A 16,420-nucleotide genomic window follows, 5' to 3' on the forward strand; every position below is an offset into this window, starting at 1 on the left:
CCTGACTGTTTTCATTTCTCTTTTGTCCTCAAGGATTCTGACTTCATGAGTGTGACTGGTTTGCTGACTGGGAGTGTGAAGCGTTTCTCTTCCATGGCACGGTCAGGCCGGGACAACCGCAAGCTCTTGTGTTACGTGTCAGCTGGGCTCATCGGAGCCTTCATGGTCTTCTACTTTTTGCTCTCACGAGCTCGGACTTGAACTGAGTGCAGGAAGGCATCTCTGCTGTCTCCAAATCTGAAACACTTTACCAAGAGCCTGCTAGTCCACTGAGTGGGCTGGGCGTTGTGTGTGTGTTACTACTATTACTCTGTGCAACTTTGACCCTTACTTCTGCTGAGAGGATGCTTTTATCCACGTGTAACCAATGACGTGCCATCGATTGTGTGAGAGGAGGATGAGAATTCAAGCCTCCACTAAAGACTATAATTCTGGTAATTGAGTATAGCTGGGTAACACCGTTATTACCATCAAATCCTGCAGCTAACCTCACAAAGTTCCTCAAACTGCGATTTTCTGTGTGTTGCTCCCACCACAGTTTGTTTCATTGTTGAGGGATATTCACCAGCGCACATTTGGGCTTTGCCAATGTAGAAGATCGTTCATGTAGCATCTGAATGGCTAGAGAATGCAGTCTTCATTTGCAAAGCCAACCCTGTTATGTATGTCCAACCTGCTCAGGTTTTAGCCTGAAGTGATACTGGTCTGGTAGGCTCAGTTTTTGATTACAGTAATGACGTGAACGTTTATAATTTGGACCCTTTGAAATTGACAAAACTGATTTGGTGTTAGATGTGCAGCTCTTGGAGTTGTCCGATCTCTGTGTTTTCTTATTGGTCCTAGCTGTGTTCAAGACATCGATCAAGCAGCACAACGTTCAACACAGGCTTCCCTGAAATTAGTTCAATGTTAAGTGCAGGCTCAAATATCTGCTGATAAAGTTCTGTGTAAAATGATGTGTTTTTAATTTGGCGATTTACCTGTAGGTGCAGGCTGCAAATCCTAGCTCCCTCTTCAGTGTGCTGATTAGTCTTGTTAGTCAGCCATTGACTTTAGTCACATTGTGCTTCCCATCGTTTTTTGCTGCACTTCGGCGGAAGCGTATGCATCACAACTTTGCCATTACCTTCTGGAAATTTTGAACTTTTGATACTGTTTGACAATGTAAGGTATACAGCTCTAAGTCTTAAAAATTGCATGTAAGGTGGAAGAATTTTAAAGTATCGTAGAATGAGACTTGTATAATAGCCCCTAAAAAGGCAGAAAATGCATCTCCATTTTATTTTATCTTCAAGGATGTATGGTTAATTGTAGGTTGTATCCTTCACATTTCATTCAAATGATGATAGAGGTCTTCTAAACTATGAAAATTACTCCTCCGTGCACTTGCAAGCAAAGCGGTCTGTGATGGTACAGTACTCTCAACAGGACCAATTTCAACTGTTGGGTGAGATAAAACAGATGAACTGGATGAACCGAGTTGAACAGTACTGATCACATTATCCACGATTTGCACATCGAATAGATGCAAACCTGTCTTAATTAAACTCTTCAGACATATTTCATATACTGAGGCTTTTATTCTCCAGGTGTAAGACTACCTTCCCTGGTCAGCAGTCTCAATGTAGCAGTTTATATGGGGGTTGGAAGCATTTCTAGATCAGCACAAAGGCACCTTCTGTATTAACTGAAACAGAACTGTTTCATTTTTACAACTTGTAATGACTAGTTTAAAAAAAATGTTTGAACTTAAATTCAAAGATTTGATGACTGCCAAATTTCAACAAACTGAATTTGTGATCAGGTAAAAATATGTTTAATTTGGTTTCTTATTGCCTCCACTTTGCGGGTGCTTGAACAATTCTATTTTCTCAAGATGGCTATCACTTTTATGGATGTTTTACCTCGATATTCTTATTTTAGATTTTTTTACTGCACTTGTGGGTTAAAGAAAGATGCTTGGGATAGGCAGAAAAATATGACTGTAATTTTTATCCTATGATTAATCCCTAACCCTGTATGGCTGACCACCCGGACTCCTAGGATGGAGGAGAGAGCTGAATTGTGAATTAAAAAGTATGACACTCCCCTTCCACCCACCCCCATGTGTTTCTGCTTATTTTGATTGTTGGTTATATTACTATTAACTTACCGTGTGTGTATATGTATACATGCAAACCTATTCAGAGGGAATATTTTGTGGGAAATTATGACCCTTTACCAATGAGAGAAAACGTTTAGTTTAAAAAAATAAAATTTAAAAAACTTTGAAATTCTCCAATAAACTTTAGTTGTGTTATTGCTACATACTGAAACTCTGAAATTGGGCTATGCAATAACTCCCAACAGCGTACTGCTTTTGAACACTCACAAGATGCCATATATGACCTCACAAATGACCTCCTCACTCATATCACATGATCATGGACATTGGCATCAGTGATCTCAAGGAAGGACATTGCAGCGCGGTCATTTGGCTAAACATTTGGCCATATCTGGGTGTACTGAAAGGGAAGGATGCTAAGGCCATAGACCACTTTGGCTCTACCTTTCTGGCTTTTGACACAGGTTCCAGTTTTTGACCCAGTCAGGCAGTGACAAGAAAGGGATAAAGAGCCCCTTTCAAACCTGGTCCACAGGCTGTGGCAGTGGTGCTTGACCTATGGCCACGCTTTATACTCAAAACCCCTGGTCTTCGGAGAGAGTCTGCCCTTGGACCATGGCCTTAAAATCTACCCCCATGGCTTACTGAACTTAGCTTTCAGCCATGTTGAGCGGGCCCTGGTTGCAGGGCCTGTAATTCGTTCATGTTCCCCGAGCCTATGGCCATGCCCTACTGTTCTCTTGGCAGTCCTATGAGCAGCACTCCTTCCTCAGAACCAATAGGACATGACCATCAGAAGTTACTGGTTATCTCATTTAATGTCTATGAAACTTCAAGCGCAATTTTTCAAAACCTTTTTTTCACTCTATTACACTCCTGAAAAAATAGCAAAATGGGGGACTGGGATTGGAGCGTTTTGTCCGCGATGTGCCCTTCCAGCGGCAGATATAACGCATATGTTTGCCTCATGCCCCGCTTTAATCAAAGTCCTCTCTGAAATCTCTGACTTTCTATCGAGGATTTTACATTGTAAGATTAACATTGCGAATATAGAAGTAATGTTGGGTGTCTCTAATAACACATGCTCTAGTCAACAACAGGGACTGATTTTTGTTGGCATGGCCATCTTCAGGATGTGTGTCGCCTCAGCCTGGATAGATCCAATACCCCCTTCATTCTTTGAATGGAGAGCTCGGTTATTGGCGACCTGCAGTTTGGAGGTCGCCATATATAAGAATAAAGGGAGGGATAAGAGGAAGAGGGGTATGAAGATCTGGGCACCATTGATTACTTGGTCACAAGAAAATTGATTGTGGAAACGGGATGTTGATCTGTGGTACACAGCAAAATCTTGTCTCTCTTTCATGTTTTTTTTTCTTTATGTATAAATATGCTCTCTGCTAGTAAAAAAAAAAAAAAAAGTTACCGGTCATCCTTTGGATAGGTGTCCAAAGGCTATATATAGCTTGGTATGTTTAATGTTCCATGCTTGACCTATGTCATGGCCCTGAACTCAGCAACCCTTATGCTACAAACCACTCTCCTCTTCGGTTGGTTATGTATAGCACATAGCCTGGCTTTTGGCCCGACCCTACATACAGAACTCCAGCAATGAAGTCCGTGTTGATGTGATGTCACCAATGTAATTTGTCATGTCATTTGTGACGTGTGAAGTTATGAGCAGTGCATGCTGGGACTTATAGTTTTAAGCTCAGCATAAATACCTCTACCACCATTCATTGGGTGCATCCAATGTTCTTTGAATGAGACCTTGCCCTCCATAACCACACTCTCAATTCACATGCTTGGTGCTCCAGCAAGGTGCACAGTTTTTGGTCCTACATTAGAAACTGTCAAGCAGTGTACTAAGGTTCCTTGTGCAACATATCATTCCCCCAGAGATCACTGCGTCAATTGTCACACCAGGCGTAAAGTCCCAAACAGTGCATAGGCTGCCTTGGAGTTTCTCACTATAACTGACAGATTTTAGTGTTTCTGATGGAGACTTCTAGCTGCAGATTTCTCACCTTTTGAATATTCCCCAGGCATCCGACTAAATCTGGAAACATTTCAGCTGTACCTCTGCACTCCATTAGGTGGTGCCATGCGGGTCCACACTGACATTGTTCCTTTCTTTCCACGCCACCAAATAAGGATCCGGAGCACCCGCTAGTCTCTTTGAGACTCTTACCTCGATCAGAAAAAGGTTTTACATTGCGCAAGGGACATGTCACCTCCCAAAATGACAGGTTGTAAACCCTGTAGGGATTGTCACATACAAATGTCTGTGACAGATCATCACCAAATTTGCCTGGGGTTGAGCCACGACACTAAGGTTGCAGTGACTCTTCGGTTAAGAACCTGAAGTCCACATGAGACTATGTGGCGAAACTATACATCGCCATGCACCAGAAGACTCCACATCGGGACTGGTCCAAGTCGGAACTTCGATCTTGGTCACATTCGAGATCCAGAAGCCAGGTAAGTCGTTCCAGGGGTAAGTTTTACTCTTGACCCAAAGCCAAAGAAAAAACACAAGAAATTCAAACTGGATTCAGCCCTATCCTTCCGCTCACTCCCGAAGGCGTTGGTTTGGCACCATACATCTCGATTTCACTCCCGTAGTCGTTTGACTACGAAGCCGATTCTCCCAACTTGATTCGGCACAACCAGAGTTTCTGGGACTGCCCACACTCCTAAGCAGATCGAAGAGTTTCGCATGGCTATGCTCCGACTCTTACCCCCACATCAACCAGACTAGCTTGATTGCAAGTTAGCCTGGTTGATGAGGGGTGATGCCCCTAAACTGATCCCAGGATGCTTGTTTCTGGTCCAGGGAGGACCTGCCTTTGCAGTTTGGGCTGGAATGTTCCCATGAAGAGCAGGGGCAAGACTGATTTGCATATGGCTGGGTCCAAACTGGGGTGGCATGGTGAGCAAAGGACGATGGATTAAACCCAGATATTTGTGACTGGGGGTGAATGTTTGCATTGTTCATCATTCTGTCCATCATTTGTTCCTTTAGGTTTGCCCCTGGCGCCAGCTAAACCCTCTGAGCCCATAACTGGGCAGCCTCAGCTTTAGACTCCACGGTTGTTCCTGGTGCATTGGCGGCAATGCAGACTCCCGAAGATGAGGCCCCATTTGTCCTCTCGGTGTTGTCGGTGCCGGTTCGACCATGCTCAAAGTTGCGCCCGGCCACCGCTGAGGCTCTATTGCTTCCACTTGATCTGCCTCCCCAACGACAGCAGCACTCCCTGCATTCCCTGTTTGGCACAGAGTCTCATAACAATTACGATGTGGGTGATGAAGTTGGCCAACCTTCTCACACCCAAATTTGGTATGACGACATGCAGAAGGCTAATGGCCTTGATACCTCCCCAGAGTCCGGACTCCTCTCACCCCCAGACCCAGTCACTGAGGAGAGTGCTTCCTGCACCAGGGTTATGCATAGAGGGGCCAAAGTACTTTTTTTTTTTTTCTTTCCTTTCTATTTATTGACATTTTCAATAGTACAACAAGACAACCAGTTGCAAACACAGCCAGTCATTTGCTAATGCAATACAGAATTATCTTTTCGTAACCTAGTCTTGTGAGTTGCTACTCCATATGTATACTTGATCACTCCGACATATAGTCCCAACAGCATGAAAGGTAGTTTCCTTAGAGAGAATGCAGCAGTATCATCAATACAATAAATCATTTCAGGACAGATCGCATTAAAAATTCAACAACCAGAAAATGTGAAAAGCGAATAGCATAATCTGACACATTTACATATTTGCTATATCCCCAACCTGTATGTCGCGGACCTTCCCTTCTCCCAAATGATTATTCCTAAGGTACCTCGGTAGCAGTTGTTTCTTGATGTGCACAGGCCCAAACCACAAATGGTTCCCATATGTTTTTGGGTCTAGACATGGAAGGCATCAGCTCCCAGAAGGTGGTCAATTGTGAGTGTCCAAATGTTATGTCTGCTATCCATTCAGTTTTGGATGGGACCCGCTTACTCCCCCAATGCATAGCGACCCTCCTTTTAGCGAAAAGGAGCAACAGTGCGTGTAGTTTCCAAAGCTTGGCATACCCTAGCAGTCCTTGTAAAGGATTAGGCTCTCCAGTCTGCCCAATTATTTGGTGGATTATATGAAATGCATCGAGCCAGTATTTTTCTAACCCTGGGCAATCCCATGCAACATGTAAGAAGCCAGCCGGGGCCCTCCCACATTTCCAGCAATTTTCATCCTCCTTGAGACCTATATGATGCATGTTACTAGGTGCTCTGTAAAATCTATGTAGGAACCTAAAATGGACTAATCGAAGCTTATAATTGTGGAAAGGGCTGTGAGTTGGCTACAACAATAAAGCCATTGGTCTTCTGTGAGCGGAGTCTGTAAGTCTGCATTCCATGCCTGTAGTGCCCGTGGTTTCGTCAAGGGGGCTGAATTCTGCATGTGGTTGTATATTCTGGTGATTAGTTGGCAGGGAGAGGTTGACTTGAGAACATTTTCTAATGAGCTGAGGGTGGGTGAGGCTTCCGGAAAAGTGTTGTGTATGGCCCGGCACACAGCTCGGAGTGTGTGATATGTAAACAATTCAGAAAAAGGCACCTGTCGCTCTTCCGTGGATGAAGAGGGTGGTCGGATAGACCCTTCTGGGTAAAGATCCGCAAATGTGTGTAGTTTCATGTTATGTGCCAGGTCCTTTCCAATACCCTTCCCGTGGGGAATAGCATCGGGTTATGTGCTATGGGCATTGCTGGGACATACAGGATGGGAGCGCCGACCCTCTTCTGCAGCTAGTTCCAGGCCCATCGCATAGTCTTTACTGTATCTATATCCTCTCTAGGGAGTTTGTATTCTTTATATAGGGCAACCTGTAGAGGGAGAGGCACCGCAACCGCCGCTTCCACTGCCACATGGGGCTGAAATGGAGTAGGATGTGCCCAGTAGTGTAGGAACTGCGCTTGTGTGCTCCACGCATATAATTGCATGTCTGGAGCTCCAAGCCCTCCCTGCCGCAAAGGAGGTGTTAGAAGTTCCCAGGAGACTCTAGCTTGTCCACCCGCCCTTATCCGGGAGATCAGCAGGGACCATAGGGCTTTAAAAAAGTCATGTGTTCGAGGGAGTTGAAGATTTACAAATAAATACATTTAGGAAGTACCACCATCTTAGCCAAATCTATCCCCCCGGCCAATGAGAGCGGGAGCCCAGCCCAAGCAGCGACCTTCTCTTCCAACCAGTGTATGGCACGTCCATAGTTCATGTTCCACAATACCTGGATATCCCTGCTAACCCATATGCCTAAATATTTTACAGGGTCCGTCGTCCATGTAAGGGGAACTCAGATTGGGATTGGACAGTTGTCAGCCAGAGGGAAAATAACAGATTTATACCAATTAATCAATATTCCGGTGAGGCCACTGAATTTGATGAATTCTCTCAATAACTGATCTAGATTTGTTTCTGGATCAGATACATACAAGGTGACATCGTCTGCGTAGAGGGAAATTGGAAGACTACGGGCACTAAATCCAACCCCCTTGGCAGTATGATGTTGCCGGATTCGTGCTGCGAGTGGTTCCATCACGATCGCGAATAGCAGGGGGGATAGCGGGCAGCCCTGCCTCGTTCCACGTGAAATATTAAAGGGTGCCGAGATGAGACCATTCACTGTCCCACGTGCCAGTGGATGCGTGTAAAGCAGACGTATTAAATTTATAACAACGGACTGAAACCCATACGAACAAGGATCGCAAATAAGTATTGTCATTCTAAAGTATCGAATGCTTTTGTGACATCTAAAAATACAGTGGCTGCCTGTAATTCTGGGTACAAATAATGCAATACCGAGAATAAAGTCCTAAGGTTTTGGGAGGTGGACATCCCGGGGATAAACCCCGATTGGTCCGGACAGGCCACCAATGGGAGCAAGGGTTGCAACCGGTTAGCAATGAGCTTTGCCAGTATTTTAACATCCACATTTATCAGTGAGAGTGGCCTATAGGAATCTAGTTCATCCTCTGGCTTCCCAGGTTTTAAAAGGGTAATTATAATAGCCTCCCGCATAGACGGCGGCAGGACACCTGTTTTGCGGGCTTCCTTGAGGGACCAAAGTACTTGACCGCCAGCTCCCCTCCTTGGAGGTCAAGACCAATCTACTTACGGAGGTCCTTCAGCCAGGTCACACATCTACTGAGTCCCTCTTACCCTTTAACAAGCCCCTGACGGATACTTTTTTGGGGGCATGGACCAAACCTTGCTCTGACCCTCAGCTCAACCGCTAAATTGGACTATGCCACTGCCATGCCCCGGATGACCTGCATTTCTATCCTCCCCAACCCGCCACCCCCTCCTGAAAGCTAGGTAAAGAAGGCATTGGCAAGCAAGTCTAATCCCAGCACATTACCGACAACTCCCCATGATAGGGAGTTGAAATTAGTGAATATGTTTGGGAAAAGCGATTTCTAATCCACAAATTTGCCACTGTGCTCAGTAAATACTAGCTGCCTGCTGGGCCTCTATTGTCTTGCCCTTTGGGACTCGGTGGCTCAAGTCCTCCCAGGTGTCCCTGACTAGATCAAAATGGTCCACGCCCTGACCATACAGGACTGTCTCGCTGCAGCCAAGTTCACGATTCGTTGTGTCTTGGGACACTACTGATTCCATCGGAAGTCATTGGCCTCAGCATCACCATTCAATACCATGCTTGGCTGCAGTTCACTGATTTTTAAGGCAGTGTCCATTTGCTCTCATGGACATGCCGTTCGACAGGACTCGCTTGTTTGTGGACAAGACAGACTCTGCTCTCGAGCAGTTGGTGGAGGTAAATGGCCGAAACAATGCGGACAGAGCCAAGCATACCCGTTCCCCGCAAGTGTAACCACTCTTGCCTGAACCAAGCATCTACCTTAACCACGCATATGAGTGGTTAAGGCAGATAGCGGTCTAGTGCTCAGGATGGGCGAGGAGAAGAGAACAGGAAGCTCCGTACGTGGACAGATAAGTGGGCCTGGCGCCAGGTTTGAGGGGGGTAGTTTTTAGGGGTGGGGGTTGCTTTTAGGGCTCAGAGCAGAGTGGGGTCGGGGTACTTTTGGGAAGGGGGGAAGGTTTGAGGACTCTGGGTAGAGGGAGGGGGGGTCGGGGTAGATTTAAGAGCTGGGGGAGTTTTTAGGAGTGGTGCAGTTTTAGGGCTCAAGGTGGTGGAGGTTGGTGTGTTTTAGGGCTCAGAACGGGGGGGCTGGGGTTGGGGTAGTTTATGGTAGGGGGCAGTGTTTTAGGCCTCAGGTCAGGAGATGGGGAAGGGGTCGTTTTAAGGGCAGGCAGGTTTTAGGTCTCAGGGCAGGGTGAGGTAGGGAGTTACAATTTTAGGGCACGGGGTCGCAGTAGTGGCAATCTTAACCATGCATACCCCCTTACCACTCATGCCTTTACAACGAAATTGCATGGTAAAGGAATGCGTGTTTAAGACTCATTCTTGGTTCTGGCTGCATGGCAGAGGCATGTGTGGTTTAGCCATGCATGCCTCTGTCATACAACCTTTGGCAGAAGCCTTGGGGGCAAATGCAATCTCATATGCTGATGACACTCCGCTGCTGTTCTCCTGCGGGAGGGTAGAAGAGATTGCAGGAGAATCCATCAAAACCTGCCTTACAGCCGTGAGCAAGAACCCACCCACCAGCGCAACGAACCCCAGCCAAGCGGTCACCAACCTCACGAAGTGGATCAGCGACTGCGCAGACTACCTCGCCCCTCTGAAGACCCCGACTAGCAGACCCGGTAGCAAGAAAGCCCCATGGTTCACCGACGAACTCAAGAGCTCCAAGAAGAACTGCCGAGCCCTCGAGAGAACCTGGCGCAGAGACCCAACACCGGACAACATGACTGCCCTCAAGCTCGCCACCCGAAAACACCACCAACTCATCCACGCCACCAAGAAAACCGCATTCAAGGAACGACTGGACAACAACGCACACAACAGCAAGGAACTCTTCAACATCGTCAAAGAGCTCTCCAACCCCAACGCCGGTAACAACGACATCACCCCTTCACAAGACCTCTGCAACTCCCTCGCCTCCTACTTCCACAACAAGATCGCGGACATACACAACAGCTTCAGCACTCAACCGACGCACGCCACGACCGAACCACCGCCCCCCACCACCACCCTCCGTGCCTGGACCCCGATCAGCACCGAAGACACCATCCGCACGATGAACTCCATCCACTCCGGATCTCCTACCGACCCCTGCCCTCACCACGTCTTCAACAAGGCCGACGCTGTCATCGCACCCCACCTGCGGGACATCATCAACACCTCCTTCGACACCGCTACCTTCCCGGAGAGCTGGAAGCACGCCAAACTCAGCGCTCTACTAAAGAAGCCATCAGCCGACCCCACAGACCTCAAGAACTACCGCCCCATCTCGCTGCTCCCGTTTCCTGCAAAAGTCATCGAGAAGACCGTCAACAAGCAGCTGGCCGCCTTCCTCGAGAGGAACGGATCCCTCGACCTCTCACAGTCTGGCTTCCGGGCCAAACACAGCACCGAGACCGCTCTGATCGCAGCCACCGATGACATCCGAGCTCTGCTTGACAACGGAGAAACAGCGGCCCTCATCCTCCTAGACCTCTCCGCGGCCTTCGACACTGTCTGCCACCGTACACTAGTGCAGCGACTCAGCAACGTCGGAATCCAGGAGAAGGCACTGGAGTGGATCATCTCCTTCCTCGCCGGAAGGACACAGAGAGTCCGCCTCCCCCCGTTCAGATCTGAAGCCACCGAAGTCATCTGCGGCGTTCCTCAAGGCTCCTCGCTCAGTCCAACCCTCTTCAACGTGTACATGAGCCCCCTCGCAGACATCGCACGCCAGCACAACCTCAACATCATCTCCTACGCCGATGAAACCCAGCTGATTCTCTCCCTCACCAACGACCCCGCCACCGCCAGAGCCAACCTCCACGAAGGGATGAAAGAGGTAGCCGAATGGATGAAGAACAGCCACCTGAAACTGAACTCGGACAAGACGGAAGTCCTCATCCTGGGATCCTCACCCTCCGCCTGGGACGACTCCTGGTGGCCCCCTGCCCTAGGCAGCGCACCCAAACCAACAGACCACGCACGCAACCTGGGCTTCATCCTAGACTCCACCCTCTCCATGACCAGACAAGTCAACGCCGTCTCCTTGTCGTGCTTCAACATCCTGCGCATGCTACGAAAGATCTTCCGGTGGATCCCCACCGAGACCAGGAAGATGGTCACCCAGGCCCTCGTCACCAGCCGTCTGGACTACGGCAACTCCCTCTACGCCGGAACCACCGCCAAACTCCAGAAAAGACTTCAGCGGATCCAAAACGCCTCAGCACGACTCGTCCTGGACATCCCCCGTCGCAGCCACATCTCCGGACACCTGAGAGACCTGCACTGGCTCCCAGTCACCAAGAGAATCACCTTCCGACTCTTCACCCACGCACACAAAGCCCTACACAACCAAGGCCCAGGATACCTCAACAGCCGCCTCAACTTCTACGCTCCCAAACGCCAGCTTCGATCGACCGGCCACGCCCTCGCCACCGTCCCCCGCATCCGAAGAGCCACCACAGGGGGACGGTCCTTCTCCTTCCTCGCCGCCAGGACGTGGAACTCCCTCCCGACCCACCTTCGCCTGACCCAGGACCACCTCGCCTTCAGGAAGCAACTCAAGACCTGGCTGTTCGAGCAGTAGCGGACCCCCCTCCCCTAGCGCCTTAATACCCTCTGGGTGAGTAGTGCGCTATATAAATGCTTTGATTGATTGATTGATTGATTGATTGATTATTCCACTGGATGACCACCCATCAACTAAAATGTAATGCAGACAAAACCGGGTAGAATTCCCCAGAAACATGGCAGAAATTTGGGCCAGAACACACAGCCAGCCCACACCTATGTGCCCTCCACAGACTCCCAATAAGGAAGAGAATTCTGTTTAAAACAGTCGTTATGGTCCACAAGGCACACAGGTGTTGCCTCACAAGAGCCTTCTCCTGTCTAGGGCCATCTGCATGTAATAAGCTCACTCAGTGGATGCTATCTCGTTGTTCAAAAAAAGCTGAAAACCTGACTTTTTAAAAGAATAATAGACAGTCGATTGTATTCTGTTAGGTTGCTGATGAGCATAATGCCGGGACACTCCTTGGAGTAGGTGTGCGCTTTACAAGTTACATTTCTTTCATTCATTCAAGGACAGCAGAGCAGGGCCATGGCACGCTTCCTGGGCTTATTTGCGCCACCTCTACAGCCGCATCCGCTCTACCGTTCCTTTCGTAGCCTCGGCAGAGATACCCCATACCATCAGCCAATCCAACTCTAGCATGGCACCCAGTAGTTTCATGGTGGCGACCATGGTGCCCACTGCACCTGCGGTCAAGATCAGTGGCCCACCCATTCCACTCACCCCACCGCTCCACCTGGTAAGCCCCCTTACCATTTCCTACGTGGAGCAAATCCACCCGGTGGAAAGAAGGATGAAACGTTTCTTTCTGGGTTGGGAGGGCATAACATCACAGTTGGGTCCTGCAAATTGTTCCGCAGGGATATGCCGTTCCTTTCTCGCCACCGCACCTTCCACCGTTGCCCCAGCATCTGATGGAGGACCATCTCTCCATTTTACAGCAGGAAGTGAAAGCCCTTTTGGCCAAAGGGGCTATCGGGAGGGTGTCTGCACCAGATGTAGGACATGGTTGTTATTCCCGCTACTTTCTGGTGCCCAGGACACAGGCCTTCATCCTATTTTAGACCTGCACTGTCTCAACTTATTTGTCAAGTTCAAAAAAAGTTTTCCCCTCGGATGAATCATACATTAATCATTTCCCATTCAAACATTCATATCCATTTACAAACCATATAAACTACACGGCTCGTTGATAATTGAGGCACTTATCGATCAACCACACTCTGATTAAAAATCAATTTCCTTTAATTGGAAATATATCCACATATAATACTCATATGGGTTCATTCGCATATAAAATCACCAAAGATGAACAAATCTTTACATGTATCACAAAAAAGAAGAATTTGTCACAACAATAAAAAAATACATAAACAATATACTACAATATAAAACAATATAAAGCAATATACACCAATGTAAAATGAGGAAGAATACAAAAAGAGACAATGTACTATGTCATTTTTAGCGTTAATTTGGACATTTGAATAGGCAGCAACAAGCATAGGTATAAATCCCTTGTCTTAAACTGTTTGCTGACTTCACCAAATTTAATCGCATATGTGGGCGTCGACGCGTTTCGATGGTGTAGTTTGAATAAAGACCACCTTCTTCAGGACAATATTTTTTGTCTTCCTCAATCGTTAAAATGACCATATCACATATGGGCCTTGTAATTTCATTGCTATTATAGGTATCACAGTCAGTTTCGCAATAGGCCACTTCTTATACAGGCCAATGTACTGTATTTTAAATTCCAGAGTGCGAACCGTGATACCGTTCGTTCTGTTTGGGTCACGGGCTCCGCACCTTTAGCGGATGTTTTATTTAGCGCGTGGCTCTTTGTTAGATCACTCGCTCTGGGTATTGTATCCGGGGTTGATCGACTCGTATCCAGTCTCCACCGCGTCTAGCGTCCGCGTTCAGTGGGTCGCGTCATCAGTCCGCGTCCTGAGCCAGGACACGCGGACTGACACGCGCTAAATAAAACATCCGCTAAAGGTGCGGAGCCCGTGACCCAAACAGAACGAACGGTATCACGGTTCGCACTCTGGAATTTAAAATACAGTACATTGGCCTGTATAAGAAGTGGCCTATTGCGAAACTGACTGTGATACCTATAATAGCAATGAAATTACAAGGCCCATATGTGATATGGTCATTTTAACGATTGAGGAAGACAAAAAATATTGTCCTGAAGAAGGTGGTCTTTATTCAAACTACACCATCGAAACGCGTCGACGCCCACATATGCGATTAAATTTGGTGAAGTCAGCAAACAGTTTAAGACAAGGGATTTATACCTATGCTTGTTGCTGCCTATTCAAATGTCCAAATTAACGCTAAAAATGACATAGTACATTGTCTCTTTTTGTATTCTTCCTCATTTTACATTGGTGTATATTGCTTTATATTGTTTTATATTGTAGTATATTGTTTATGTATTTTTTTATTGTTGTGACAAATTCTTCTTTTTTGTGATACATGTAAAGATTTGTTCATCTTTGGTGATTTTATATGCGAATGAACCCATATGAGTATTATATGTGGATATATTTCCAATTAAAGGAAATTGATTTTTAATCAGAGTGTGGTTGATCGATAAGTGCCTCAATTATCAACGAGCCGTGTAGTTTATATGGTTTGTAAATGGATATGAATGTTTGAATGGGAAATGATTAATGTATGATTCATCCGAGGGGAAAACTTTTTTTGAACTTATCAGTTACTGGGTGCTCCATCCCTTCGGTGTGAGAGCCCCTTCTCCTTTGTTTAAAGGTCAACTTATTTGTCCACAAGTTAAAATTCCAAATGCTAACACTAGCATAGGCTCGTCTGGACTAGACCCTGGAGAAAGGACAAGGCACGCAACCCCTGCCCCCCATATCACGATTTTCCAATATGCAGCAAAATAAAGAAGTCAAATTGGGACTTTTGTAAAAGTCCTGCAGTGTCTACAAAAATGCCTGTGAAATTTTTAAATCTTCATTTATTTAAACAAAATTAGGTTGATTCTCCTTTTATTGGCTCGGCACTGTCGCTGTGCCAATTAATGGAGGGTGAGCAACAGGTCAGTTAGGGCAGGGGTTTTAACTTCCTCTCTCATCTGCCTGTTAAGAGCTTCAAATTGTAAGCTTCAGCCCTGGCTCCCTACATGTTTCCCCCTGCCTCCTCCTCCTCCACTGCCTCTTGCAACCAGTGTGCTGAAAGCCTTTTTAGGAGTTTACCAATTTAAGAACTGTCTGCAAAACCATTTCTCACAATGCACAGGAACACGTTAATTTTCTAATGCAATTAGAAACCACAAATATTTTGGGAAAGGTTTCGTCTTGGCACTTGTAAAAGTTTTGACAGCAAACTGAAAAACAGCTAAACAACAAGAGGAGATCCGGGCAGGCATAGCAGCAAAGTTTTCAGTGGTATCATGCTATGAACCAGTGCTTTGCTGACATGTATGTATGTTCCTTAAAATTATCATGCTGTAAAATGCTTCTACACCTGGCATGTGGATGTGATGGACGATATATTGCAAGAACATACAATAAAATACAATCTGGTTGAGGCAATGAATGCAAAAGCGCATCTGATTTTTGCCTGAAAGAGATCTTGCATTACTGTTTACTGCTGGGTGATGTTGAACAGTATTTTTAAGACTGCACATTTAATGCCTGTTGCTAAAATCTTGCAAATTTTGAGGCTTGGGTTTGCAAAACTTTTTTTTTGCTACAGAATTTGCCATCTCTGGTTGCAAAATCCTGGGGGATGGTCTGACTGGAAAGTGGCGCTGGATCTGCAAGACTCCTATTTTCATAAACTAGTCTTTCAGACTCCCTTCATTGTGTGGCAGTATCATTCTCAGTTTTCTGTGCTCTTTTAGTCTCACCAGTGCCCCTCGGGTGTTCATGAAATTGATGGCAGTGATGGTAACACACCTTCAGGAGTACCAGTTTTTCCCTACCGCAACAACTGGCTGTTGAAGGCGGGCTCACCCCAGGCAGTTTCTGCACACCTCCAGGCTAAAAATGGTGACTTCCTGTCATCTTGGGATTCACTATAAATGTGTCGAAGTCGCACTTCCCGCCTCCTTAGATGCTCCCCTTCATCAGAGCCATTATGCAGACTGTTCGGTTTTGTGCCCCTCCCCTCCCCCGAAAAGGAGAGTTAAAGTCGTTCAGGCTATGATCCCGATCTTTCGGCCTAGGTCCTGGATTTCGGTAAACCTGATACTTAGGCTCCAGAGACTGCTGGCCTCCTGCATCCTGCTGCTCAAGCATGCCAAGTGGCATATGCAGGCTCTGCAGTGAGATCTGAAGTCTCAGTGGCCCCAACATCAAGGGGACCACCTCTCTGATCATGTCCAGACCTTAGAGGAGACTGTAAAAGATCTGCAGTGGTGGCTAGTGGTCTGGATCAGTGATAGACCACTCCCCCTTCCCCACCAAAAGCTTACTGTGGTGACCTATGCATAGCTTCTGGTATGGGGCGGCCATCTGGGAGAGATGGAGATCATAGCCCCCTGGTCTCCGGCAGACACCCTGCATCATATCAACCTTCTGGAACCAAGGGCCATTTGCTAGTCGCTGAAAGCCTTCTGCCACCAATGGAAG

The 16,420-nt window shown here is 46.9% G+C and overlaps 1 protein-coding gene across 1 annotated transcript in view; it reads left to right on the forward strand.

Annotated features, from left to right (window-relative positions):
- BET1L (Bet1 golgi vesicular membrane trafficking protein like) overlaps window positions 1-2,285 on the forward strand; it is a 158,975-nt gene extending 156,690 nt beyond the window's left edge. The window contains exon 4 of the mRNA XM_085644964.1: window positions 34-2,285. Coding sequence (XP_085501090.1) covers window positions 34-201 — 168 coding nt within the window. The 3' untranslated portion in view covers window positions 202-2,285. The remainder of the gene's footprint in view (window positions 1-33) is intronic.
- Window positions 2,286-16,420: the final 14,135 nt, after the last annotated feature.

This window comes from Triturus cristatus, chromosome 3_1 (genome assembly GCF_964204655.1).
Source record: "Triturus cristatus chromosome 3_1, aTriCri1.1, whole genome shotgun sequence".
Taxonomy (NCBI): domain Eukaryota; kingdom Metazoa; phylum Chordata; class Amphibia; order Caudata; family Salamandridae; genus Triturus; species Triturus cristatus.